General features: G+C 49.6%; 2 protein-coding genes across 3 annotated transcripts in view; both read right to left on the bottom strand.

The window, feature by feature from the left end:
- Window positions 1-5,697: 5,697 nt before the first annotated feature.
- Window positions 5,698-11,707, bottom strand: C4H3orf62 (chromosome 4 C3orf62 homolog). 2 transcript variants are annotated; one of them, XM_055136231.1, is made up of 4 exons: window positions 11,595-11,707; window positions 10,996-11,389; window positions 9,886-9,977; window positions 5,698-7,616 (listed from the first exon to the last, which is right to left on the bottom strand). In XM_055136231.1, exons 2-4 carry the CDS (start codon window positions 11,382-11,384, stop codon window positions 7,351-7,353), a joined length of 747 nt encoding a protein of 248 aa, XP_054992206.1. In that variant the 5' UTR covers window positions 11,385-11,389; window positions 11,595-11,707; the 3' UTR covers window positions 5,698-7,350. The 2 variants fall into 2 exon arrangements, with proteins under 2 accessions (XP_054992206.1, XP_012789682.2); XM_012934228.2 differs by lacking the exon at window positions 11,595-11,707 and having other exon boundaries at window positions 10,996-11,569.
- Window positions 11,708-12,281: 574 nt separating this feature from the next.
- USP4 (ubiquitin specific peptidase 4) overlaps window positions 12,282-27,718 on the bottom strand; it is a 38,910-nt gene continuing 23,473 nt past the window's right edge. The window contains 11 exon segments of the mRNA XM_004615253.2: window positions 12,282-12,859; window positions 13,421-13,509; window positions 16,257-16,360; window positions 17,620-17,769; window positions 18,048-18,166; window positions 18,746-18,816; window positions 21,294-21,518; window positions 23,790-23,878; window positions 25,472-25,663; window positions 25,855-25,949; window positions 27,528-27,611. Coding sequence (XP_004615310.2) covers window positions 12,698-12,859; window positions 13,421-13,509; window positions 16,257-16,360; window positions 17,620-17,769; window positions 18,048-18,166; window positions 18,746-18,816; window positions 21,294-21,518; window positions 23,790-23,878; window positions 25,472-25,663; window positions 25,855-25,949; window positions 27,528-27,611 — 1,380 coding nt within the window. The 3' untranslated portion in view covers window positions 12,282-12,697.

The following is a 27,718-nucleotide window of genomic DNA, read 5'->3' on the forward strand; positions in this document are numbered from 1 at the left end:
TATACATATATGTATTTATATATGTATATATTTATATATGTATGTATTTATATAGTATGTATAAATGTAAACTGCTTCATAGATCTGTGTCCTCCTTGACACAGAAGCCATGCTAGGCATATTAAACTCTATATCATTCCTTTTTTGGGGGTCGGGGACATACCTGGCAATTCTTAGGTCTTGTCCCTGGCTTTGCATTCAGGGATCACTACTGGTAGGGCTTGGGAACCAAATGGATGCTGGGGATTAAACCTAGCAGGCTACACTCAAGGTAGAAACCCTGTCCATTGTATTATCTCTCTGGCCCCTGCTATCTAATTTTAGTTTATGTGTTGCCAGAGTAAGCACTCAAACTATTTTATTATTCCAAGTTGAAAAGTTTAATATTTGACCATTTTAATTCAAAGTTAGACCTTGAGAAAATTCCATCAGTATTTATGACCGTGGCCTTCTCTGAGGACACTAACATTGAAAGGCCAGCGCAGGACCCCCCACTCTTTGATTCTGCTGCGAGTTATGAAATCCTGTACTATTTCATTCTGTGTAACAAGTCAAAGGTCAGAGTGACTCAGTGTCCCATGAGTTGGTGTTTTTGGAGAATGAACAGTACATTAACAAAGCTAGGTTAATTAAAATTACACTGACTATCTCTGGCATATATCAGGAAAAGAATATTCTGTTTCTTATTTTATTTCTAAGACTTTTTTTTTAAACTACTGTGTTCCTGCCAGATTTGGTGAGCGTGACACAGCCCAGGCACGTCCCGGGAGCACACGCTGCTTTTGGCTCTTTAGATGCTGATAGATATGAATGTGGCTCCACAGGGGCGGATGTGGTGGTGGTGGAGGGGATATCTATGGGCTGAGGGCCCAGAGAGCCACCTGGGGGACCTCCCTCTGACATGACTCCCACTAGTCTGAGGAAGGACAAGAAGCCAATTGTAGCATCTAATTGTCTGACATTCGAGTCTCAATTTAAACTGTCCCCTACGGGGGCCACAGAGAGAGACAGAGACAGAGTAGAGTGGTAAAGCACTTGCTTTGAATGCAGCTAACCTGGGTTCAATCCCTGGCACCCATATACCATCACCGCCCTCGCACCCAGCCCTGTCAGGAGTGACTACTGAGCTTAGAGCAAGAGGTAAACCATGAGCATGCCTGAAGTGGCCCAAAACTAGAGTAATCCATCCCCTACAGAGGCTTTTCTGACTCCAGTCCTGAAGGAGCATGCTCTACGCCACCCATCACCCTGCGGTTATTTTCTCCTACAGTTCCCTCTGAAACTTTGCATTAATGGTAAATACTTTCAGATACTTTGCCCAGCAAAATATTAAACTCAGGAAGCAAGGTCATCAGCTCAGCCTTGTTCCTGTTGTCACCTTAGTACCTAGGAGTTGTGTCTGACACTTAATAAAAGCTTATTGATGGAACTGGAACATCAAATGCCCTAAACTTAAGCTTTGTAAATGATGGTGCCTAAATTTAAAAAATTTCAGTTGACAACAGGAATTGCCTTACTTCAATCAACTCTACAGATCTGTCCTGAAAATCAGCTCTCTCTAGCACCCACTTTGCAATTTCCCTTTTCTATATATTTTTCTCTAGTAACTCCAAAGGGTCCCCGATGAGGGACTTCCTATGGGATGTTCACTCTGCTCTTCCAAGCCAGCTCTCACCACCCTTCTTCACATGCTCAGAAAACGCCACCTTTCTGCCCTTAAAACAAGAGCTGCTTCTTCCAAAGTTTGAGCAGTTTTGAAAATTTCTTTCATGCTGGGCCTTAGGCCAAAACTCATCAAATCAGACATTTTCCAGCTGGTCGAGGACAGAGAGTTCTTCCTCACCAGGGTTGGAACCCATTGTCAAGTTAGACTTCCTGAGTAAAACTTTGTTTCCGCTATAAATATTTAGTTGGAACCTAAAATATTAATGTCTCCCACATAATCTGGGGAGAAAGCCAGTTGCAGAAGTTCAGCTTGTCGGGATGATGGCCATTTCTTTTTTTTTTTTTTTCACTTTTCTTTTTTGATGGCCTTTTCAATAGTCACCTGCACTCAGGCACACGGCCTCCCTTTGCTCACATGCCTGCACTGGCCTTCACTGTCAGAGGAACTGTCCTGTGCCTCCTAGAAGGTACCACTTCCGCCCAAGGTGAGCCCTGGCCTGACCACTCAGAGGGAGGAAACTGGCCTGAATTAAGCCTCATTGGCAACTCCTTGATCACACCTCCAGTAGCTAGAGGCTATCAATGCTGCTGTCCTACCACCACATTCCTGGGTGTGAAGGTGAGGGCCACAGGGCCCACGTTGTCTCTCCTTCCCAGGCTCCTGCACATCTTGGTGTCTTCCCAGAGACTAAAAATGTAGGGTCTAGGAGAACACCAAGGAAGCAGGGCCAGTGGCTCTCCTCTTCCCCTAGTGAGGGGACAGGAGGCTCAGAAAGTTGAGGTAGGCCCCAATACTCCAATGTGCCAGCTGGAGCAAAGAGTACAGAGGAACTAACCAAAAGTGCTCCCAGCACTCACTTGGAAAGAACTCAGATTAGACCTAGATCCACAGAGCAACGTGCAAAAATGTGGAGAACATCCCTGGGTGGACAGAGATGGGGTGGGGTCATGCTTCCACCTCGTCATCACTGAACCTCAAACTGGTCTTTTAAGAGAACTGTCACCTTGCTCTAGGAGCCTCAGTGGTGGCTCTGCTCTTGGTAGGATCCCCACTCAGCCATTGGCCCATCTTCTTCCTGTCCCTCTTCCTGTCTTTCCCTCCTGCCCCCTAAGCCTTTCCCAGGGGTTTTGCAGACTTGCTCCTGCCTTATGTGGTATTACTGTCTCAGTCTGCACACAGCTGGTTTCTAGCGGCTTAGGCATCAACACAGATAAGATGCATCTGGGGACCTGCAACCCTCTCCTTACAGGGCTAGATGAGCCCAGCTTCTCACATGCCTTGTGCTGTGGCTCGAAATTGTGGTGCCACTCGCAGGTTCCAAAGCTCCTATTTATTCTTGAAGCAGCCTTGTTTCTATTTTGATTCTGCTAATCCAAACTGCAGTTTGGTGTTTCCACGGAAACAATTCAGTGATTGTTTGGCTTGCCAAGATGAACTGCGGGGGAGAGAACCAAATGACGTAAAACATTTTTAATTTCTAAATTATGACTATCCACGTCTCCCCAAGAAGTCCCTGCTCCCAGCTCCCTGCAAACCTAAGGAAGGTTTATTAAATAAATGTTCAGAGCCTGTGTTTGCCCTCCAGCAAAACCCTTGGAGACTCTCTCCAAGCCCCTGCCTTGGGCCAATGAGCACTCATCAGTTGGCTGTGCCAAGGCAGGAGAAGGGGAGGTCTCCCTAGGGTGCCTCAAAAAGTCAGGGGAAGAAGAGACAGGAGCAGATGTCACAGACAAATGACAATTAGCCCTCCTGGTAATTCTCAGTATTGGTTTGCATGCCAGAGGCTCACAACTTGCCTGCTTTATTAAACCGATGTCTTCATAATGAGGAAAACTCTTCCTCCCCCAGAGCTTTCAGGATGAATTACCTGTGGTAAATCTGAATTCTCACTTACCAGTTCTGCTGATGCAGGCCTAAACCTGTCCTCTAGACAGCGAGTGCCTGAACTCTCCTCCCCACCACCTCTAACCCAAGCTTAGGGAGAAAAACAAATCCTCCTGATTTCGATCTTGGAAGGTGGGAGCAAGCTTCCAATTCCTTGCAGTTCCCTTTGCAAAGACCTTCAGATGAACCGAATCTGAGAGACCAGGAACTGCTGGTGCCAGATGATCCTTCAGTAAGACTCAGCACCTGTGGACTTCTCTTCCTGGCCCCAAGTGTGGCTGAAGTCTGCTTAGCAAGTGAGGGATACCCAATAAACATGGATTTCTCTCCTCCTTTTGTTTTTGTTGCTTTGTCGTGCTGACTAGGGATCGCACACATGTGCTCATCAGGGTCACATGCTTCAGCTGTGCTGCTCACGCACACTTGGTTGCAATGCAACGGAGCTCACACATGTGCTGTGCTGGAGATCCCCAATGGCAGTGCTACTGGGATCATACTCAGACAGGTGGGCGGTGCCTGGATTCAAACTTGGGAACTCATGTCTACAAGGCAGACTAGCAATGAGTCATTCCTGGGCCTGGAGATGAGTGTTCTGAAAAACAACTTGAGGGGCTGGAGACAGAGTACAGTGGATTAGGGCTCTTGCCCTGCACACGGCCAACCAGGTTGATCCTCGTCATCCCATATGATCCCCTGAGCACTTACAGGAATGATTCATGAGTGCACAGCCAGGAGTAATCCCTGAGCAAGGCTGGATGTGGCCCAAACACCACCCCCCAAAAAAATACATATATATAACTTGGGTGGAGTGACAGTACAGCTGGTACAGAAGCACAGTTGTCCTGGATTTGATCCCCAGTTCCCTATATGACCCCCCCCACCTAACCCCAGCCCGCCAGGAATGATCCCCGAGGGCAGACCCAAGAGCAAGAGCAAGCCCTGAGCAAGCCTTGGGTGTGGCCACAAACCAAAAAATAAAAATCAAACAATTTTAGGGGCTTTTAAGCAGCTACCCTGGGTTTAATCCCTGGCACCCCATATGGTCTCCTGAGCAAGAGCAAAGCCAGGAGTAATCTTGGAGCACACTGGGTGTCACTCCTCAAAACATCTGATTAGGTTGCTTAGCATGTGCAAGACCCTGAGTTTAATCACCAGTCCTGCATGCTCCCGCCTCCTATGCAGTGCCATGGTGGCTCCTATTAAAAACTAATTTCTGAACCAGAGAGGGTACAGGAATTTAGCTATTTGCCTGGCATGCGGCCAACCCCTCCTGATGCCGCATGTGTTCTGAGGTTTGCACTCTTAGCTGCAGAACTTGCACTTACTCGCTGAGAGTTGTACTATTTAGCTGAGGCTCACCTGGTACAGTAATATTCACCACAGAGGTCACATGTACTAGCCAAGTGTTGCACTTCCGGGCTATGGCCACTTGGACATGTTTTTTAGCTACAAGGCTTGCTGGGGCGATAACCCTTTAGAGTTACAAAAACTGAAGCCAAAAATCACTTGTAGTGCTGGGATGACAGACAGCAGAACTGCCAGGAGTGTGGGGACACCAGGGATTTGACCTAGTGACAGTAGGCTGGTAATAGGGTGCTCTCAGCCATTGCTCTGGGCCTAAATTATTCTTCCTCTAGAAGTTATACTTAGCTCTATAGATAAATTAGGAAAAAAAGAAAAACCCAAAACTTAAAACCTCTCTTGCCTCCTAATAACTTTTTGCATAGATACACACACATTTTCATAAACTTAGAATCAACCCTTTTTTGTTTTGATTTTTGGGCCAAACCTGGAATTATTCCTGGCTCTGAACTCAGAAATCACTCCTGACAGTGTTCAGGGAACCATATGGGATGCCAGTGATCGAAACGGGGTTGGCCACATGCAGGGCAAGCACACTACCTGCTGAACTAGTGCTGCTCTGGCCCCTCAATCAACAATTTTAAGAATCTCATATAATTGTGGCATCTTTGTTAAAACTGAAAAACAAAGGGGGCAGAGAAATAGTACAGTGGGTAGGGCTCTTGCCATGAGCACTGTTGGGTGTGACCCCCCAAAAAAAAGAAACAAAAATAAGCTAATGTTTCCTAAACTGCAGCCTTTTCCCATTGATCTCCTACTCTTCTTATATGGACCTGAGGCTTCCATACTGCACTGTGAGCACTCCCAGCCCCCACTTTGAGACTTTCCTGTTCTTGACCTTGAAAGTTTTGTTTGGGTGGGGGGACACACGTGGCAGTGCCCCTGGCTTGGGGGACCATGTGGTGAACCAGAAACCGAAACCGTTACTCACAGCTATCAAACCAGCACCCTCTTTGACATCATGAATACTGGTCAGGGAAGTAGAATATCCCCAAGTCGAGGATATTCTCAATGAGACAAATGCTACTGTGGGAAGTGCCAGCCTGCCGCAGCCCATCAGGGCACATGCACATGCAGATGACAGGCTTAGCATGTCTATGCATCCCCAGAGGATGACTCCAGCCCTTGGAAATGCACCACTAAGCCTGACTCACTGCAGGTCACACTGCTAGAGGGCTGGGAGACCCTGAGGGGCACTTTTGACTGCAGCAACACTGGAATAGCAGTGAGAGGTCTGGGGTGTGCGTTACTGAAAATCATCGTGCTTAGAAGCCACATCAGGCTCCCCACTGAGTCTGGCTCTACCTTCCTACACACATGGCTGCTTTCTCCCTTTCGTACGGACCACTGGCTGAAGAGTCCAAATGTCCACCTTTATTTAGTTTTTTTTTCTCTGTTCACACACGAATGACATCACTTGGCATTCTCTTATTCTGTTCTTTTATAGCCAATTCTCCATCTGAACAACCTTCCCAGCATGGGGGAGCTGGGAGCCAGGGCGGCTTCTCCAGGCTCCTAGCTGTCCGGCTCAGGGCTGGGAAACTGGGTGCTGGTGGAGGGGCCTGACTCGGTCAGGACTGAACATGAGGTGGTCTGGGGGACTTTCTGGTGAGCCAAGAGGAGGATCCCACCAGCTAAGGCTGGGCAGTGAGTCCCAGTGTGAGACACGTTGAAGTTCCATCTGACTAATGAGCCAAGAATCTCCAGACCACAGGTGAAGTGTCTCACTGACTCCACTGGGGTCATGGGCCTGGAAATGGCCCCGGGTTCTACGAGCAGCCCTTGCAGCGCTGTCCTCACCCCCATGCCCATTCCAGGAAGCTGTCAATCATTGCCTGCTGTCCTAGAGGGTTTCCTGAAGGAGCGCAGGGGCACCAGGGCCCCTAGGCCTCTGCTGCCATTGTGCTGACCTCAGACGGGCAGGGCCTGACCCACTGACTCCCCACCTTACCGCAGCAGGGTCACTGCTCTGGGAACCACCTGGGGCCCAGGATCTCCAGGGAAAAGGAGACATGTGTAGAGGAAGCATGGGGCAGAGTGCGCGGCAGGGCTACACTGGCATGGCACTGGGTGGTACACAAAGCCCACCCTGGATGTGGCCCTAGCACTTTCCAGAGGCCCATGGAAAAGAACACCAACGACAGTAGAAGCCCACAATGCACATCGGCCTTGGGCCTGGGTATAATCAACATAAAAAAAAAATACAACCCCCCAAAAAAAACACATTCAAGATATCAAATGAAAAATATATCAACATTAAGAAACATTTCAAAATGGCAGAATAAACAAACTGGTCCCTTGGTTACAAAGGGGCCTCAACTGGAAGTGAAAAGGGGGAGAATTCAGCTCATGCCAACCCTTTGCAACAACCCCCCAACCATTTATTTACAGAGGCCCAGCCACACTGTGGCCAGGAACCCCAGCTGAGCCCACAGCCCTTACTCAATTTGGTACTTAAAAGGGGCCATCAGATTGTAGTCCTCTTCCAAGTCCAGCACAGTCTCCACAATATTGTGATCGTCAAAGGCCCGCTTGAGGCCACCCGGCTGCAGCTCTGAGATCTTCTGCGGACTCTCGTCCACCAGCAGCGCCCATGCCTCCTCCTTGAAGGGAGAGTCTTCGCAGCGGCCACACGCACGGTTTAACTCGTTTTCAAATTCAAGTTTCCCAGCCAGTTCTTCAATAGTTCGGATACTTGTATGGTCTTAAAAATAAGAACATTCACCTTACAGCCCCAGTGAGAGATTCAGAAGACATTTTGGTATAAGTTAAAAAGGCACAAACGGGGGGCTGGAGCAATAGCACAGTGGGTAGGGCGTTTGCCTTGCACGCAGCTGACCCGGGTTCGATTCCCAACATCCCATATGGTCCCCTGAGCACCGCCAGGGGTAGTTCCTGAGTGCAGAGCCAGGAGTAACTCCTGTGCATTGCCAGGTGTGACCCCCCCCCCCCAAAAAAAAGGCACAGAGACCAGAGAGATATCACAGTGTGTAGGGCACCTCCCACGCACACAGCCAACCCGAGTTTGATTCCTCTACCCCATATGGTCCCCTAAGCTCACCAGGAATGATCCCTGAGTGCAGAGTCAGGAGTAAGGCCTGAGCACAGTCAAGTGTGGCCCAAAGCCAAAATACAATTTTATCCCCCCCCAAAAAATGGCACAAAGGGAGTCTTTTCTCTGGGATGGCACAAAGTGGGCAATCCTGCCACTGGGCACACCAGGTGACCAAAGTGTGATGCCCTGCATTCAGACCTCAGAACTTATCAAGCCCCTATCTCTAAGGAAAGTAGAAGTGGAAGGGCATTGACACACACTTGCTTGCCCTGGATTTTAAGAAACTCCCTGAGACCTGCAAAGATGACAAGACAAAGTATGTAAACAATGGGCCTTCAGGCTAATAAAATGCTGCCAGCACTGGGACCTGGCAGGAGTCTGCTCTGTAGCCAAGGCCATCCCTTTACCAGGCCTCCTCTGCATCCCACAAAATTTGGAGACCTTTCACAGCCAATAACTCTAAGCAGTGCTCAAGGTCTTAACTAATTGCTGTCTGTCTGCTGAAGAGGAGTTATTTGAAAATGAGCACAGAGCCAGGAGTAAGCCCTGAGCACTGCTGGGTGTGGCTCCAAAACAAAATTTTAAAATGAAACAGAGGCTAGAGCGATAGCACAGCAGGTAGGGCGTTTGCCTTACACGCGGCCGACCCAGGTTCAATTCCCAGCATCTCTCTGGTCCCCCAAGCACCACCATGAGTAATTCCTGAGTGCAGAGCCAGGAGTAACCCCTGTGCATGGCCGGGTGTGACCCAAAAAGCAAAATAAATAAATAAATAAATAAATAAATGAAACCAAAAAAAAGAAGAGACCGTGGATAGGAGAGAGAACTCAGTTGGCACGAGCACATGCTCCCCATGCAGGAGGCCAGGCTCCATGCCCTGGCTTCGCCTGGTCCCCAAGCACAACCCTCAAGCACTGAGCTAGGTACAGCACCCCAGAACTGCTGGGTGTGGCCCAAATACCCAAAAAGAGAAAGAAATTAGAGGCTGTGAAGCTTATACACATACATAAACTATCGAGTTAACAGTGGCTAGCTCTGGACAGTGGAGTTATCGAGGAGGTCTGGGCCTTACATTATTTTATTTTTTTTGTTTTGTTTGTTTAGAGTCATACCCGGCAGTGCTCAGGGCTTACTCCTGGCTCTGCATCCAGGTATCACTCCTGGCTGTACGAGAGGACCGTATGTGGTGCTGAGGATAACCTGGGTCAGCTGTATGCAAGTCCCTTATCCTTGCACTCCCTTTCTGGCAAAATCTTATTTTAATTTTTGGTTTTTGGGCCACACCCAGAGGTGCTCAGGGCTGACTCTTGGCTCTAAGCTCAGGTATCACTCCTCGTGAGTTCAGAGGACCATATGGGGTGTCAGGCATTGAACCCAGATGGGTCATGTGCAAAGCAAGTTCTCTACCTGGCTCCTGGTAAAGTAAGATTGAAAGAAAAATAAGGAGCCGAAGAGATGGCACAGAGGTCAGGGTCCTTGCCTCGCACACAGCCGACCCAGGTTTGATCCCAGCCATCCTATATGGTCCCCTAAACACTGCCAGGAATGACCCCTGAGTGCAGAGCCAGGAGCATCCCGAGCTTCACCAGGTGTGGCCCAAAACAAGACTCTTTACCCCCTATCTTTCTGCACCTTCCTCCCCTCCACTCTCCTTTTTGCCTACGTCCATCTTCTCTTCAAAATGAATCACCACGTCCTGCACCACCTGGGGTTTGCCACCGGGGATTTATAATGAATCATTTATAAAATGGCCTGGAGATGTGCCAGTGCACCCTGCTCTCCCAGCACACAGCCCCTGTCAACAGCAAAACAATCTACAGAAAATGGATGAGAAAGAAGAGTGGTTTTGTCATCTAGGACCCTTGGTGACAGGGAGTGACTGAAGGGCTTGTCCTCCCAGAGGTGGCTCTGTACTCACCGATCATATCAAGCAGATCCTTCGTGACTTCTTGGCTAGAACTGCTGAGGGGCATATTTGAGTCAACCTTCAAATCTTTATCCATGTCTTTTCTGCAGCCCCCCCCCCCCACACACACACAAAAAGAAAAAGGTGGAAAATTAGATCTTCTTTCAAACAAATATTGGAAGGAAATTCAGTTTTAGATCATACTTTTCTTTTGTTTTGGGCCCATACCTGGATGGTCCTCAGGGCTCACTCCTGGCAGGGATTAAGGGGCCATAGATGGTGACAAGGATTGAACCTAGATTGGCTATGTATAAGCAAGTGTGTTCCCAACTATACTATCACTCCTGCCCAGTTTTAGATCATCTAACTATAAAACTACTAGTCACTAAATTGTCAATGAAGGTGTGATGAGGGAACTAACAGAAATGCTTGATTAGTGATGTTGACAGACTGTGCATGAAAATACTGGTAGTGTTCATTACATGGACTTCACGTGCTTGCCAGGGGAGCAGCAGAGAAAAGGCAGCACCATTGGTGATTCAGAGCACACTCAAGTGTGTCCACACTACAATCATATTAAACTTCATTCTATACTCATCCCTGTCCCAAGCAAGGTGCCTGCACAAGATCTGAGCCCATAACCCAGGGATAATCTGAAGAGTGATGGGTAGAGGAGGGGCACAGAAACAAAGCCACCAGAAGTGGACACAGACTTCCACTGGTCCTCTCCCCAATGTGGCAAGTGACACTAGGATAAAGATCTTTGTTTCTGGGCCAAACATCGATAACAGAGGGGGAAGACATGCTTCTTGCATGTGGCTGACCTGGTTTGATCCCCGGTACCACCTATCACCGAGACCCTGAGTCTAGCCAGGAGTGATCCCTGAACACTGCCAGGTGTTCTCTTGACACACCACCCCCAGCGAAGAAAATAGAGATTTTTGCTCCTAGGGCTGGTTAGACAATACAGTGGCCTGCAGTCGACCCAGGTCACCTGAGTACTTAGTTTCTTGATAGGGACCAAATTCTTCAAGTCTTCAGTGCTCCCAAGGGGAGGCTGGGAGTGTCACGGACTCTGCCCACTTCAGAAAGGGGTTCCTCAAGCTACCCACATTAAATCACCTTAGGCTGTCTTTCCTCCAGTTCTCCCCATCGCCTGGGGCTCTCCAAAACTGCCTCTCGGGCGTCAGGACAGAGGAGTGCACCAACACGTTCTCCTTGCTGCTCAGCGGCTTCCTTGGGGGGCACAGGGCTTGGGGCTTTGCGTGCAGCGGGGCATGGCTGGACGCAAAGGCGGGGCTCTCGTTCTCTGAGGCGCAGGGGGGCCCCGGCGGGTGCCTCCTGCAGAGCAGCCGTTGCGCGGGCAGCGGGAAGGGGAGCGGAACCGCGTCAGGCTCCAGCCCCTGCCCCTGCCGGGGCCCCGCGCACTCCAGGGGCTGACTGACCCCTTCGAAGGCCCGGTCAATGGCCGCCGTCAGCTCCTTCCTGCATCTTCGCAGCTTCTCAGACATCGCCCCTGAAAGCGACCGCGGCTCCGTTACGTAACGCGGCGGAAAGGCGCGGGGCAGGAGAGGGAGAGGCGGAGGCGCCCGGCGAGTTCGATCCGCGCCAGTACGAGCACGAGGGAGGACAGTGCGACCTAGGCTGGTCGCCCCCGCCCCCCGCCCGGGGACCCCCTAGCCCGCAGCCCCCGGCCCACAAGTCTCTGGCTCGGTCCTCACCCCGCCACCGCCAACGGTCGCTGTCCCTGCGGTCACAGCCCGCGCTTGTGGGTCAGCTGCGCGGCCCCCCGCGGCTCAGGTTAAAGGTCAGGACACGGGAGGCTTCACCCTTGACCCGGCAGGGGCTGGAGAAAGCGAGGCCCCCCCCTCTCCCCGCCACACACACACACACACACACACACACACACACACACACACACACACACACACACACGCGTCCCCCCTCCTTCCCCCCCCCGCCCCCGCATGGGAAGGCGGCGTGGCCGGGGACAGCAGGGGAAGGGGCCGCTGGTCTCCCAGTAACTGGGGCTCTCCGCCAGCCGAACACATTCCCATTCCCACGCGAAACGCGGAAACCAGAGGCGGGGGCGCCGGGCGCGGCGGCTGGGCGCCCGGGTGGGAATGCAAGTCCCGTGTCGTGTTCCCGGCCGCAGTCCAAAGATGGAAGGGCACGTGACAGTGTCTAGGCTGAGGAGACCCCACCTCTTAAGTAGGCCCATTTCATTGGAGGGGAGAAATTTATGAATCCGAGGAAAGGGAGGGGTCAGAGACGGCCTGCTCCCGCCACAGCACTGAGGACTCAGGTCCCGCCCCCCGCAACACCCTTAAGCCCAGGGGTACTACAGGGGATGGCACCCAAAGAAAAAGAGGCTGGAGAGTCGAAACCTGGCTCAGTGCACAGCAAGGGAAAGGGGGACAACATGTAGTTTACTCGAGGCTTGGTTTATGCTGGCAGACTACTGGGGTGTCCAGCAGCCAGTACCAGAATGAGAAATCCAGGCAGGCAGCAGCAGAGAGCTGGGTCTCCTTGCCGTCCCATTCTTGATTACAGTGTGTTTCTCTGTTCTTTGGAATCCATCAGACATACTATATCAATGCCCCCCACTCCCAACCCCCTTCCACAGCTCCATAGGTTTTACAGAACTTTTTCACCACCTATTTTAAAAGAAAAATAATTAACCCTTCTGAGCAAACAGGGTATTTTTTTCTTCCACTCGTAAAAGGGAATTTTCTCATCTGGTTTTTAGACTGAGCACTACAGTCTCCAGTGTCAAAGATGTTCTCCTGGGGACGCCCCTGGTGCGTGGGCAACGGAGGCCATATCAGTTGGTGTCCATGCTGCATGCCTCGTCATCCCCCATGCCCTGCTGCGAGCCGCTGGGCCTCATCCCTCCGTCAGAAGGTCCAGGAAAACTTGTATGTGAAGGAGTCTTATAAAATTCATCATCTCGACGCTGGTAAAACAGCACATAAGCAGCTTTTGTCTAAAACAAATAAAAAGGAGAAATGTCCATTCACGGGTTGGGAAACTTTTTTTTTATGCTTTAGAGTGCCTTTTTATTTTTTTAACTTTTTTATTGAATCACTGTGAGCTAGACCCTTACAACGGTGTTCATGATTGGATTTCAGTCATACAGTATTCCAACACCCATCCATCCACCAGTGCACATTTCCCAGCACCAGTGTCCCCAGGTTCCCTCCCATCACCCCCCAGCCCCCACCCTGAAAACCTTGACAGCGTTTCTCTAAAATCTCACATCCACAACTTGCAGGGATCTGCCACTGCGCCCCATACATGAACCATGCACAGGGGTCACCCTTTCCTTAGGTTGGCTCCTGCTGGCCCTGTCCAGAGACAGGAGAAAGGCAGGTGCCTGTGACATCCAGCCACAGGGAAGGGAGGAGGTCGGCCTGTAAGGAACAGAAGCTATCTCTCCCCACACAGCACCCAACTCCCACTGCCCTATCAAGATGGCTGGTGGGAAAGTGTCCCAGCTCTAATTCATAAAAGGAAGGGAAAGGATTAGGTATCAGGGCCTACTTACCACTATCTGATCCTCAGAGGCCAAGGACACGTTGCTATCATCAAAATAATACCATTTCCCATTCAGTTTGTTCTTCGCATAAGCAGTGTCTGCCAAACCAACAGAAAAATATACTAGCAATCTCTCTAGAGAACTGATTTGGCCAATTTGCTAGACAACAATCCCTCCAAAAATTAAAAAAAAAAAAAAAAAAAAAAAGGGGCCGGAGCGATAGCACAGCGGGTAGGGCGTTTGCCTTGCACGAGGCCGACCCGGGTTCAATCCCCGGCATCCCATATGGTCCCCCAAGCTCTGCCAGGAGTAATTCCTGAGTGCAAAGCCAGGAGTAACCCCTGAGCATCGCTGGGTGTGACCCAAAAAGCAAAAAAAAAAAAAAAAAAAGAAAAGTCCCAAATATGGAATAAAGCAAAGGCTCTGAACTTAAAATTTTTGTTGCTGTTGTTACAGTTTTTGGGTCACACCCAGCAGCAATGCTCAGGGCTAACTCCTGGCTCTATAGTCAGGATCACTACTAGCAGTGCTCAGAGACTGGGGTGCAGGGACTGAACCCAGGTTAGCCATGTACAAGGCAAGCACCCTACAGCCTGTACCATCTCTCTGGCCCCTGAAATTAAAAATTATAAACTTCACCAAGAACCAAAAGACAACTCCTCTATTCCTTCTCAGAAAGGCTCTAAGGAGGAGGGGACAGGGAGGAAGAACAGATTTATAAGCTACGATGAATTTAAACTGCAATTTCAGGCCAGAACAAGTCTACAGTCGATAGGGCATTTGCCTTGCATGCAGTCAATCCAGGTTCAATTTTCTGCACCCTGAATGGTTCCCCGAGCCTGCCAGGAGCTCAGAGCCAGGACTAAATTCTGTGCACTGCTAGGTATGGCCCCAAATCAAAACAAAAAATTACCCTATAATTTTGGAAAACTAATCCTAAAAAGAAGAAATAGAGAATCACTCTTCAGGGTAACTTTGGGCAGTAACGCAGAGCGAGTAGCTCCATAAGGAGAGGGTATTTTAAGATTCAAGCAAAACACTCTGGAACACACTAAGTAAAACTCTCCCACTTGGTCCAGGCGAATGGCTACTCCTGTCTTTTGCTGCTTCTGGAGTCTATGCATGTAATCTTGGTACCAAGGGACTCTTGGAAAGTTGAGTATGCAGAGCTAAGAGATAAGAAGTCTTACATTTATCTTCTTCTCAACTCTGAGTTTGTGGCTGAGGAACAATTCCTTACAATGGTTCAAGCATTCCCCACAGCCAGCATTTCTGGTCTTGACTTTACACTGCTTACAACAACAGCATTGCTAGCCATGCTCACTTTCTGCTCTACCCAGACTATAAGGGACAATTGGCTTCTTCTCTCAAACTGTTCTGGGATACTAGGCAATTGTTTCCCATTCATTCCTCACTAACGCAGTGCCTTTAGAATAAAGTGGTGGCGTGGAAGACAGGAAGAGATATTGGAGGTATCCAGAGCCTGTTCCTACGTTCTGTACTTGGCATAACAGCAGTAGCAATCTTGGCTTTCACTCCTGAAGCTCCATCTACGGAACCAAGACGGGCCCTTACAAAACCAGACTGGTATGATGGATGAGAAAACTGAAGCATCAGAGGCTAAAGAACTTGTTGATCTGTTTAGGTGCTAAATAGTGGGTAAAAATACATACACATGACCAGTACTCATGAACATGTATCAAAATTAACTTTTTGATTACAAAAAGTGTTGTAGGATATGACGTGATAAAACTGCCACTTCACTACAGCTTCAATTTTCTATCACAATTTTTGTTTCCCAACTTTTTCTACAATTAGAAGTAACCACATGATAAAGTTACAACCAATAAGAAATTGAGGGGGGCTGTGAGCAGTCTGACTGAGAGGGAAGCTCATCCCATTTTCATCTTCTGGTGATGACTGACTGCAGAGAAGGCAGGGTCGAGCAGCCTTCCACAGAGGCAGGACACAGGATGGGAGAGCGGGCTACTGGCCCACAGAAAAAAATTCACCAAAACAGAGAAGACTGGGGCCAAGGGCAGTCTCCTGTAAGTGGAAGGTATCTATTAGACCATCATCTCTTGCCAATATGGGGTGCAGTAACAGTGCAGACACAACAGAAAGCCATTCACCTTATCACAAATACTTTCCCATCAACAGGTTACCAAAAGGTACTAGATCTTCTCATTACAAAAATAAAGCTGCCCCTAACAAGTGAGTGAAATAGAGAATAACATTTTAAAAAGTAAAATAATATTTTGACATCTCTTTTCAAGTTCCCGATCCATGAATATTTATTCCATTTTTTGTGTCTGTTTGGGGGTTACTCTGGCTCTGTACCCAGGGGAACCATGCAGTGCTGGGGGCTGAAGCAGAATCTCTTGCATTCAAAGGATGTGTTGCCACCGTTATGATGTCACCCATGTAACAGGACAGCCATGCAGTGTTTCCACTGGCTCTATCAAGAACATACTATTCATTTTCTTCTGTAATGGCTGTGTACTCATCCACCAAGGAGATATCAATGCTGTGACTAATTTCTCAGGGTTATGAACAAAGGGATATATCCTAACCCTAATATAATTTGCTTTAACTCCCAGAGGTGGGCTTGTTGGAGAAAGAATATGAAAATCAAAATTAAGTAAGAATGGAGGAGCAGCAACAGAGAAAAGGGCCCATGAAGCCATCCCCAGCGCCTGGCAGCGGCAAGACACTCTCTCACCTTTGCGCGAATTGCTGGCCTGGCAGGTCAGGAAATACTGATGGGGCCCTCCCCCTGGACTCCTCAGCAGCTTAGGAGGACCCCTCCCTGCTCAAAAAGAGGGGCACAGGCACCAGTACTTACAGTGGCCAACCCCCATGGCTCCATAATGATTGGACACGGCGATGAGGTCATACACATATGGTCTTGCTGATCGGTCACAGACAAACTCGGACATGTTCAGACCTCTGAGCACAAAACACAAAAATCCATTAACACTCAGAGAAAGAAGCCAGAAAAGAAGTCAGCAACCCCTTGATGGACATGCTAAACAGGGAAGGAATGAAAGCGTGGAAAAGGAATGAAGGGACCATGACGGGTGGGGTGAGATGAGGAAAGAGAAGCCACCAACTGCAGATCAAATGGTGAAAAAGGCCCCAGGGAACAGACAAGAGGTCTGCATCAACTACAGAGAAACCAAATTTAGCTTGCCACGGAAACAAGCTAAATACCAGGACAGGTTCCAGAATGCTTCTTGCTTTTTATAAAACTTTTCAACAGCGGGGGCTGGAGCGATAGCACATCAGGTAGGGTGTTTGCCTTGTATGAGGCCGATCCGGGTTCAATTCCCAGCTTCCCATATGGTCCCTCGAGCATCGTCAGGAGTAATTCCTGAATGCATGAACCAGGAGTAATCGCCGGGTGTGACCCAAAAAGCCAAAAAAACTTTGAAACAGGGGCCACAATTAGGGCACGAGACCTCCCACCTGTTCTCAACTAGCAGAGCCAGCTTGAGCTGGCACCTCAGTGCTTGTGGCCCCCAGGGCCACCCCAGCATTTCTCAGAGGCAAGGGCGGGCCATCGGGTGCCAGTGATTAGACTCAGGGCCTCCCACCTGCCAGGCATGCGCCCCCTCTGCCCTTTAGCCCACTGTTTCAAAATTTTCAAGCTTCAGAAAAGTAAAAGAATTTTCCCAAAATGCCCCCACTAACTCCTCCACTGATAGGCATCTTTTCATCTACCCAACCTCCACCCGGAAGCTGCTCAGAATCCACACTATGTGGAGCAGCCCTAATCTGTGGACTTTCTGAGTGTGAGCGACACTTGGAACACTGGGACCTGTGAAAATAGCCAGTTCCAGTCCCATCTGAGGAATAAAACCCAGGTACACGTGGACCGCAAAGATGCCTCTGGCTGCCTTGCCCCAGGCGGGCGGGGCAGCTCTATTCCCGTCCCGCTCCACTTAGCTCCAGCTCCCAGAAGCTAACAACAGAAATCCCAGTTCAGCAGATGGCACAGGGGAAGCGGAGGTGGAAGTGCTCCTATTAGAGACTCTTTCCTCCAGATGCAGAGGATGAGGAGGTGAAGTGAGCCACGGCCGGGCCTTCCAGAGCCCAGCAACACACATACTAATATAGAACAGCCTGGCGGGTGAATCTCATGCCAGTCAGTGCCGAGATATGCAGCCTGTTTTCTGATCTTCTGAATAACACTGAAAAGGGCGCACCTGACTGGGAACTCCACAACAGTGTCAAGTTTATCTCTCCAGTATCTGTTGTAGGAGAAACGTTTGAGGTGGACCACCAGTATCTTGGGCAAGGACCACAGATCAAACTTCTTTGTGGCCTGCTGATGCTTCTTACAGTTGGGACAGTACCTGCAAAGAGAACGTTTCACTTAGTGGGGAAGCAAGAGCCCGGACAACCTGGGACAGGCAAACAACCCCGCTGTGGCCGTTGAGGCAACAGTGCTGGGGTAGAGCCACCTTCCAAAGCAGGGCAATGACTGTCCTAGGCTGGAAGAAACAATTCACACAGAAAAACCTGTGCTGTAGGGCTGGGAAATAACGGAAGTGCCCCATCCAAGTGTGCATAGAGGGCCCTGGCAGATCCAAGAGTCTGGGTCTGGAGACTGTGCCGAGTGGGAGTTGTATACCAGGGGTCATGTTCTCCAAGGGTCTCCATCGTGGTGAAGAGCTCGATGCAATCTCTGAGCGCCACGGCCATCTTCTTCTTCTTCTGCGGCTGCAACATGCTCACGTGCTTCTCATAGGCCTGTGAGGCACAAAGGAACAAAATTCTGCTGAGGAAGCAAGATCTCACCAGGCCAAGGAACAGCCTCACCATCTCTCACACCTGGAACACACTGGGTTTACTGGAGCCTCTCAACAGAAACCCACAACGTCTTCAACAATTTTTTATTCTTTTGTTTAGGGTATTGGAGGGACGACGCACCCCAGCAGTGCTCAGGGCTTACTCCTTCCTGGCTCTGTTGCACTCCTGGCGGGCTCTGGGGACCATATGGAATGCCAAGGATTGAACATGGGTCACCTGTGTGCAAGGCAAGCGCCCTACCCACTCTACTCTCCTTACAACAGCAAGCGTGACCTTACAACAGCCAGAGCAGAAGTGCGCTCACTCACTCCAATGACCAAGAATCCCATTGTGGGGCTGGAGTGATAGTACAGTGGGTAGGGCACTGGCCTTGCATGGAGACAGACCTGGATTCAATCCCCAGCAGACCATATGGTTCCCTAAGGATTTCCAGGAATAATTCCTGAATGCAGAGCCAGGAGTAACCACTGAGCACCACCAAGTGTGGTCCCCCAAAAAACAGACTTTCAGGTGACCTACCTCGGACTCTTGCTCATCATAGTAAATGCTTCGGGTCTCACTGTCCCAATCAATGGCCAGTGTGGATCGAGCTGTGGAGAAGGACAAGTATCACTCACCACTTAATGGCAACAAAAGAGGTGACAAGAAAAGGAGCACAGTCAGATGCCCCTAACACCTGTGTCCCCATGCACAGGCAGTGCCAAGAGCAATGTCCAGCCCCAGGCCTTGCTGGCAAGGATTTTCTCCACCGGAGGGCAACACTGACCATACAACTACTGCATGCAGAGGTCAAGAACAAAATTAGCTCCTGCCTTAAAACGCAAGACGACCTGACAACTGACATGAAACAAAGTGATGCCTCCACTGTCCCTGTTGCCCTGGAAGGCATTTCCTAGGCCACAGCCTGGGACAGGCGGAGAGAGAAGGGAGGCCCCAGGTGTGGAGCAGGTACTGGGAAGATGCCCGCAAATGCTCAGCACTGACGCTGCACTAGAGAAGAAAGCTGCACTGCAGGCAGAGCTGCAGGGAACCTGGTGGGGACACTGTTAAATCTCAATAAAGTTGGGGCTAGAGCCATACCACAGTGGGTAGGGCGTTTGCCTTGGACGCGGCCGACACGGGTTTGATTCCCAGCATCCCGTATGGTCCCCCAGCATCACCAGGAGTAATTCTTGAGTGCAGAGTCAGGATTGACCCCTGTGCACTGCTGGGTGTGACCCAAAAAAGCAAAAAAAAAAAAAAGAAAGATAGCACAGAGGTTAAGGTCCTTGACTTGCATGCACTGACCCCAGTTTATTTACACTTTAGCTTTTAGGCCACTCCCAGTGATGTACTCAAGAATCAATCACGGTGACACTCGGGGTGGGATGGGTTGTGGGATATGTGGGAGGGGGTTGGGGTTGGGGGCATATGGATGCCAGGGATCGAACTCAACTCAGTCTCATGCAAGGCAAGTACCTGACATACTGTGCTATCTCTCCTGCCCCAGCTGACCCCGGTTTACCATATGGTTCCCTGAGCACAGTCAGGAGTGATCTCTGGGGCTGGGTTATAGCACAACGGGTAGGGAGTTTGCCTTGCACACGGCCAACCTGGGTTCAATTCCCAGCATCCCATATAGTCCCCCTGAGCACCGCCAGGAGTAATTCCTGAGTGTATGAGCCAGGAGTAACCCCTGTGCAACACCAGTGTGACCCGAAAAGCAAAAAAAAAAAAAAAAAAGAGTGATCTCTGTGAAAGGGTCAAAAGTAAAAACAAAACAAAGTGAAGTAGGGGCTGGAACAATAGCACAATGAATAGGGTGTTTGCCTTGCACGCAGCCGATGTGGGTTTGATTCTCAGCATCCCATATGGTCCCCAAGCACCACTAGGAGTCATTCCTGAGTGCAGAGCCAGCAGTATTACCCCTGTGCATTGCTGGGTGTGACCCCCCTCCCAAAAAAAAAAGAAAGAAAGAAAGAAAGTGAAGTAGATCAAGGAAATTTAGCAGATATTCTTTTTTTTTCTTTTTCTTTTTTTGCTTTTTGGATCACACCCAGTGATGCTCCAAGGTTACTCCTGGCTCTGCACTCAGGAATTATTCCTGGTGGTGCTCAAGGGACCATATGGAATACCAGGGATCAAACCCAGGTTGAACATGTATAAGGCAAATGCTATGCTGTGCTATCACTCTGGCCCCTTAGGAGATATTCTTCTCCAATAAAGGATGGATTCAGCTAAAAGACACTAGGGGTGGGGCTGGAGAGATAGTACAGCGGGGAGGGCGTTTGCCTTGCATGCGGCTGACCCGGGTTCAATTCTCAGCATCCCATAGGGTCCCCTGAGCACCGCCAGGAGTAATTCCTGAGTGCAGAGCCAGGAGGAACCCCTGTGCAATGCCAGGTGTGACCCAAAAAGCAAAAAAAAAAGACACTAGGGGTATTTCTCCAGCCTGTGCCACTGCCGTTACTATTCAGTCCTGCTCCTGATTCACAGCACCCTGTGGGGCTCCCCCATCTACCCTGCACAGCAAAGTCTCAGTATACGGAACCATGAGACAAGCAGCCAACAAAATTCACAACTAAGAGGCACATTTCTTGCTGTGCATTTATTCTGGGCCATTCCTGGCTGTGCTCAAGGGAATATAGGGGGTGCTAGGGATCAAATCCAGGTCAGCAGCACTCAAGGCACTCTCCAGCCCCACCTGAGTGTGTTTGCGCACAACAGAAATGCATTTACTTCCATTAGCCAGATGAGTTAGGGCAATGCCGCCTTATGAGCAGGGCCACCGAACTGTCATTAACTTTGAACAAAGGATGCTGAAGGGAGTGGATAGGGGGCTTGCTTTCCTCTGACGTCATCAAGGACAGCAGAGAAAATCTGGATGCAAGGGCTGTGGGGTATATGGCAGTTGGGGGGATCAGGTCTCAGAATCCTTAAGGAACCTGAAGCCAAGGATCACATGCGCTTTGTTTCTGGAGCAGCACAGAGATGACCAAATCTAAGGAAGTGGTTATTATGGGCAAGGATTGCAAAAGAGGATTAGATCCCTAACAGCCGGGGTGGAAGGGCCAGGGAAAGTGCTTACAGTTGAGTTTAAGTAGTTTTCCATCTGTTGCCAGTGAATTGATGTCAGCTGTTCCGTAGGAGTTCACAAGGCTGAAGGTAAAAAGCCTCCTGGGACAGCGCTGGTCTCGGACCTTCTGGGTAGTCTCACCCTGGTCATTTCCCAGCTCCTCCTCGCCACTGCCTTCCGTCTCAGACAGCTGCTCTTTACCTTCTTCCTGATGCTCCATTTCTTCTTCATCTTCTCCTGGCACACAGGTTAAGAATAACATGTATGTGATTTGCCATGATCTCCATGTTAAAACCTGTACTTCAGGGACTGGAGATACTACAGCGGTAGGACACCTGTCGACCCAGCTTCAATTCTGAGCAATTCCATACGGTCCCCAGAGCACTGCCAGGAGTGAACCCTGAGCAGAGAATGGTGTGCACGACACATGCCCCCCCCCCCCCCCGCAATAAGAGAAACAAACAAAAACTCTTGAAAGTCTTTTTTTGTTTGTTTTTTAGTTTGGGGCCACAACCAACAGTGCTCAGGGATCACCCCTGGGGGCTCAAGGGACTACATATGGGTAGTTCCACATGTACATAAGTTCAGCCGTATGTACTTCAGTGCTTTACCCCTGTATTATCTATCCAACCCCAAAACTCGTTTCTAAATATAATGTATTAATGTCAACTTTCTGAATGAGAACAGGCTGCTTGTCCCTCTAGCAAGCCATCACCAAAGGCGCATGCGCCACGCTGCATCTGGACACAGCAGTGTCCTCCTTTCTTCCCATCTGAGATCGCTGAGCTCCCAGAGATCACAGGGAGGCAGTTTAGAAACATGGTGGGACCAAAAAGATAACATTAGGGTTAGGCTGGGCAAGTGCCCAACCCAGGTTTCATCCCGGGCACCACATGGCATTAGGAGCACCACCAGGTGCGGCCTAGAAGCCCCATACAGCAGCGCTATGTATATCCAGCCCTGGCACTGACCCTCCAACACAGCCGGCAGAGTAGCCTGAGGAGCAACCATCAGGTCCCCCAAGAACCACATGAGAGGCCCTATTTGGGGTCCCCATCCCCCCATACTGGCACTGTCAAAAGACAAAGTTCCCAAATGTTTGTAGAAACCTGGTTTCTAATGATGCTACAAAAATATCCATGAAGGGGGCTGGATAGATAGGACAGAGGGTAAAGCATTAACACACCCCAACACAAAACATACAAACAAAAAAGGGGTCACAGACATAACAGAATTAAGAGACAACTACCAGGTAGGGGACTGGTGGGTGAACCTCATCAACGAGAAAGACAAGGGCTCTGGGTTTCCTGCAACAACCTATCTCATTGCCGTGTTTGTCAGGGGGAGAGATCACTCCTGATGGTGCTCGGGAAGACCATGTGGGGTGCTGGAGATGGAACCCAGGTCAGCTATCTGCAAGGCAAGCTCCCTTTCTACTGTACTATCGATCCAGCTCTCCTTCCTGCCCTTTTTTCTTTTAATTGGATTTTTGAACCATATCAGGAGGGGTTCAAGAACAATTCCTGGAGCACTGCTTGGGGGCTGTCCCAGACGCTGGCTTTGCAGTGCTGGGATCTAACACAGGCCACTCATATGCCAGCATGCCCACTACCTCTCTGAGTCATCTCCCCAACCCTCTGAAGTCTTTTGTTTTTGTTTGAGGGCCACAACCAGTAGCACTCAAGAACTTCTTCCTGGATCTCTGTGCTTGAGTTATGGTATGTGAAACCAGGATCAAGTCGGGTAGGCTGCGTACAAGGCACATACCTTACTCCCTGTACTCTCTCCTACCCCTTCTTCTTTTTTGCTTTTTGGATCACACCCGGCGATGCACAGGGGTTACTCTAGGCTCATGCACTCAGGAATTACTCCTGGCGGTGCTCAGGAGACCGTATGGGATGCTGGGAATTGAACCCGGGTCAGCCGCATGCAAGGCAAACGCCCTATCCGCTGTGCTATCGCTCCAGCCCTCCAACTCCTTCTTCCTACTTTTTGGACTGACTCTTCTCTCCCACAGCAGGAGCTGGAGAGAGGGAGACATCACCTATTTCCTGGGTATACAGACATGAAGTCCCCAGAGAAAAGTTCTGCACTCTGACTGGCTGACACCTGTGATAGGTTAAGGGCCAAGCTAACAGCTGAGCCAACAGAAGCCAGACCATGAAGGAAGTGAATCAGCAGCCACAGTGCAATGCCAGCAGATCAGAATCAAGTTGTGACTCTCCCCCCAACCCTGGGCATGTTCTATCCTTCAAGTCTGTCTATCTGAGGTAGAACTCAGCCTACACGTCCAAGGATATTCTAAGAGAAACCAAAGGAGGGTGGGAGGGAAAGCTGGGCAACGGGGACTGCTGGAGTGGTGCCATCAGAGCTCCCAGGTCAACTCTCTGGGCAGAGCCCCCACCCAGCCTCAGAGCCCCCCTCTCCCACCTGTACACCACCTTTGGAAGAAGAGGGAGGTCAGGAGGGATTTGGTCACTCACAGCCCACAGCGTGGCGCGCGCTCACCTTCACAGCTGCCCCTGGAGCCATTGCAGGACCCGGGCTCCAAGGGCGAGCTGCCAGACTCATCAGGCAAAGGCTGTTTTATATAGCGGCTTGAAAACAAGGAGGGAAAAAAACATTAGTTGTAACATTGACCCTACTCAGAGGGAGAAACATTCCATAAGATCACATGACCAGACTCACAAAGCAATTTTATACCTCAAAGTGTTATAAACTCATATGATGACTCAACATTTCTAGAAAGTGAAAGAGGCTGAAGAGATAGTACAAGAGGTAAAAGGCATGTGGCAAATCCCAGCTCAGTTTCAGGTAAACACATACTTGGAAACCTTGAAAAGCCCATTGAGCATGTGGTCCAGACACCTCCCCAATAAAGAAAAGAAACTGAAAGTTCAGAACCTAAAAGATATCTATAAAGCTACTAAAGATTCTTAAAAGTCTAGCATGTGGCACCATCATTTAGAAAAACATATCCCCCAGGTAGCTCAATGAATCTGAGCACATACTTTGCATGCAGGCGGCCCAGGTTCAATCCCCAACACCATATAATGTCACTAGCGAGCCACCAGGAACAACCAAAGCTGTAAGCCAGGAGTAGCCCCTAAGCACCACTGGGTGTGAACCAATCAACAAAGCCACAAAGTACTAGACTATTTTTTTTTTCTTTGCTTTTTGGGTCACACTCGGCAATGTACAGGGGTTACTCCTGGCTCTGCACTCAGATTCTCGGGAATCACCCCTGCCGGTGCTCAGAGGACCATATGGGATGCTGGGAATCGAACTCAGGACAGCCGTGTGCAAGGCAAACACCCTACCCACTGTACTATTGCTCCAGCTCCAATACTAGACTATCTAAAGCAGACTATTTATCAGCAGATGTGACAGATGTGATATGGAAGGAAAGGGTTAAATTGTCATAGTGCTTACCAGATGAGACTATCCCATCCTAACAGTACTGGTCATGGTCCTCCCAGGGGCTGAAGTGTGTTTATGATTACATGACTGCTTGGTTTTTCTTTTTTTGGAGAGGAGGGTTGGGAGGGAAGCACACCTGGAATTCTTAGAAGTAAAGTATACATTCTGTCCCTTTGAATTAGCCCACAACAACTGCATTTCTAGGAGAAACTAGGGATTTAACAGAGATCCCTAGTTTACAGACTAGGAATGAACAAGGGCACTCAGCAAGAGAAGTCATTACTCTTCTTGGGTCTGTTTGTTTTGGGGTTGGTTTTTTGTTTGTTTGCTGCAAAAGGGGATATCAGACTATTTGGCTCAGCTGTACAGGACCCCAGTTTGCATTAACAGGTAACCACCAAAATAAAAGTGGTGGGAAACAAAAAAACATGGAGAAATTCCAGGTCAAATTAGAAGCAGGAATTATCTCAGTGGTTGAGCACATTTGAGGCCTTGCACATCTGAAGCCCTGAGTTCAATCTCCAGAACCCTTGTGGGGGTGGAAGGGTCTCCCACAACAAGTATTGGGCCTGATGAAGATTCGGTGTGTGGGCCACATGCTCAGGGCTACCTGGGTCACATACAGAGGGACTGGGGGCAATGGAAGGCAATTCCCTAGCAGTGCCAGGGATCAACTCAGGCTTCAAGCACAGTGGGTCACCACTTTGAGTCAAATCTTTGGTCCCTGGTCTTGATTTTTGTAATAAGCAAATCACATTCCTGGGACTGACCTGATACGCTCACAGACAGCCTGGTACAAAGAATCGACGGTTAGTTTGTGCTTGGGGACGGAAACCAGCAGTGGCTGTCCATAAAGCACTGCTACTGAGGATGTACTCGGAGGCCTGGACTTCCTCTCCCTGAAGTAGATTGGAAGTGTGATGTACTCTGTACCATCAGTGGAGGTGCTGCAGACTTCATACCTGTATCGATCACAAAAGAACACACTCAGCAGCAGGCCTCAGCAAGCAAGGAGAAAGAAGCTGCAGTTACTTGTGGCCAGGTGTGGCCCCCAAACAAACAAAACACTACCAGAACTCCTGTCCAGCACCTAGTAGGGTGGGGCCTTTATCACGTTTCCTTTGACCCTGCACAGAAGCTGCTAAATACTCACACAAAGATGTCATCCCGAGGCATGATGTGGTTTAAACCTTCATCCATTTGGAAAATTTTGTGGAATCGATGGTTATACACATCAGTGACCACCATCTAAGAATGAACCATAATGGAGATTTTAGGCTAGATGAGAGTGTCTTCTACTGAAAACCCAGGAGCAAATGAGAGACTGCACTGCTGGAGTGCCACCTCTAAAGAGACCACCCCTCGGGGCTCAGGGACCAAGGGGGAGCAGCATGGCCACCACCAGCCAAGTACAAGCTGGTGGGGGCTGGAACGATAGCACAGAGGGTAGAGCATTTGCCTTGCACGCAGTCAACCCCGGTTTGATTCCCAGCATCCCATATGGTCCCCCGAGAACCGCCAGGAGTAATTCCTAAGTGCATGAGCCAGGAGTAACCCCTGTGCATCTCTGTGACCCAAAAAGAAAAAAAAAAAAAAGAACAAGCTGGTAGTGTGCCTGAAGTTTATGGGGTCTGTCCTTCAGTGACAGAAGGTAGGAAGTGAGGTAGGACCAGGAATGGTGGCCATCCAGAGCCTTTGTGGTGCCCCATAGATTACCCTTCGCATGTAACAGAACTGACCAAAATCATGATCACCTAAAACTAGCTGGGGCTCAATGGAGAACAGGGACCAGCAAGGACACTCATTGACCAGGGGAGAGGTTGGAACGGACTCGGTGTAGACAGGCCCTCATGTCCACAGAGATCCAGACTTAGCAGGAAGCCCAGCATGGGCAATTCCTCGAAAACAGATTTCTTTTTTTTTTTTTTCTATTTTTTGGTCACACCCGGCAATGCACAGGGGTCACTCCTGGTTCTGCACTTAGGAATCACTCCCGGTGATGCTTGGGGGGACCATATGGATGCTGGGAATCGAACCCGGGTCGGCTGCGTGCAAGGCAAACGCCCTACCCGCTGTGCTATTGCTCCAGCCACGAAAATAGATTTCTGTCATAGTCTCACTCCATGGACTCTTGGGTTTTAGGCAGGAAGAAACTCCCAGCTTCTCCATTGCAACACGAGAGGCGGTGTGGGTGACGGCAACAGAGCTGAGAGCAGACCCTGAACACTTACTCCTGGCACTCTGATCAAGGCTAATGAGACCTCAGTGGAGAAAACAAAGTATTTTCTGGGGCTGAGAGGAACAGTCTCAGTCACAATATGCTCAGTGAGCATCAGGAGGCCTGCAGCAGAGCCAGCCAGGGTCAAATTCAAGAGCCACCAAAGGGGGCTGGAGGCATACTGGGCAGGGCATTTGTCATGCATGTGGCTGACCCGGGTTTGATCCCAGAAACACATGAAGTCCCCTGAGTCCTGCAGGAGTGATCCCTGAGCACAGAGCCAGGAGTAAGCCCTGAGCACAGCCGGGCTTGGTTTAAAAAAAATAAAAATTAAATTAATTAAGAACCATCACCAGGAGTCAGAGATAGAGGTGATGGAGTTTGCCTTGTATCGTTCAAATTCCAGTTCAAACCTCTGGCACCACACATGGTCCTATAAGTACTACCAGGAGTCACTCCTGAGTACAGAGTCAAGACAGATCAAGCATGGCTGAACACCGCACAGTTGTCGCTCCCACCAACCCCCTATCCCGCAAACCTTTGAAAATTAATTTCAAAGGACTATGAAGCTTATCCCATAGGCTGAGTGCCACTGACCACTAGCTTACATTTTCTGCAGCAATGCCAGACAGCCTGGAGAGCGCCTCGCAGAGATCGGACACGGCCCCCATCAGTGGCACAATCACGCGGTACTGTAAAGGAAAAATTGGCAGGGTGAGCAGCATGTTCCGCAAAGGGTACAGGATGATCAGCTGGAGAAAGCACGGGAGGCAGAGGTGACCTTCCAGAAACAGGGTCC

Source organism: Sorex araneus, chromosome 4 (assembly GCF_027595985.1).
Source record: "Sorex araneus isolate mSorAra2 chromosome 4, mSorAra2.pri, whole genome shotgun sequence".
NCBI classification, from domain to species: Eukaryota; Metazoa; Chordata; class Mammalia; order Eulipotyphla; family Soricidae; genus Sorex; species Sorex araneus.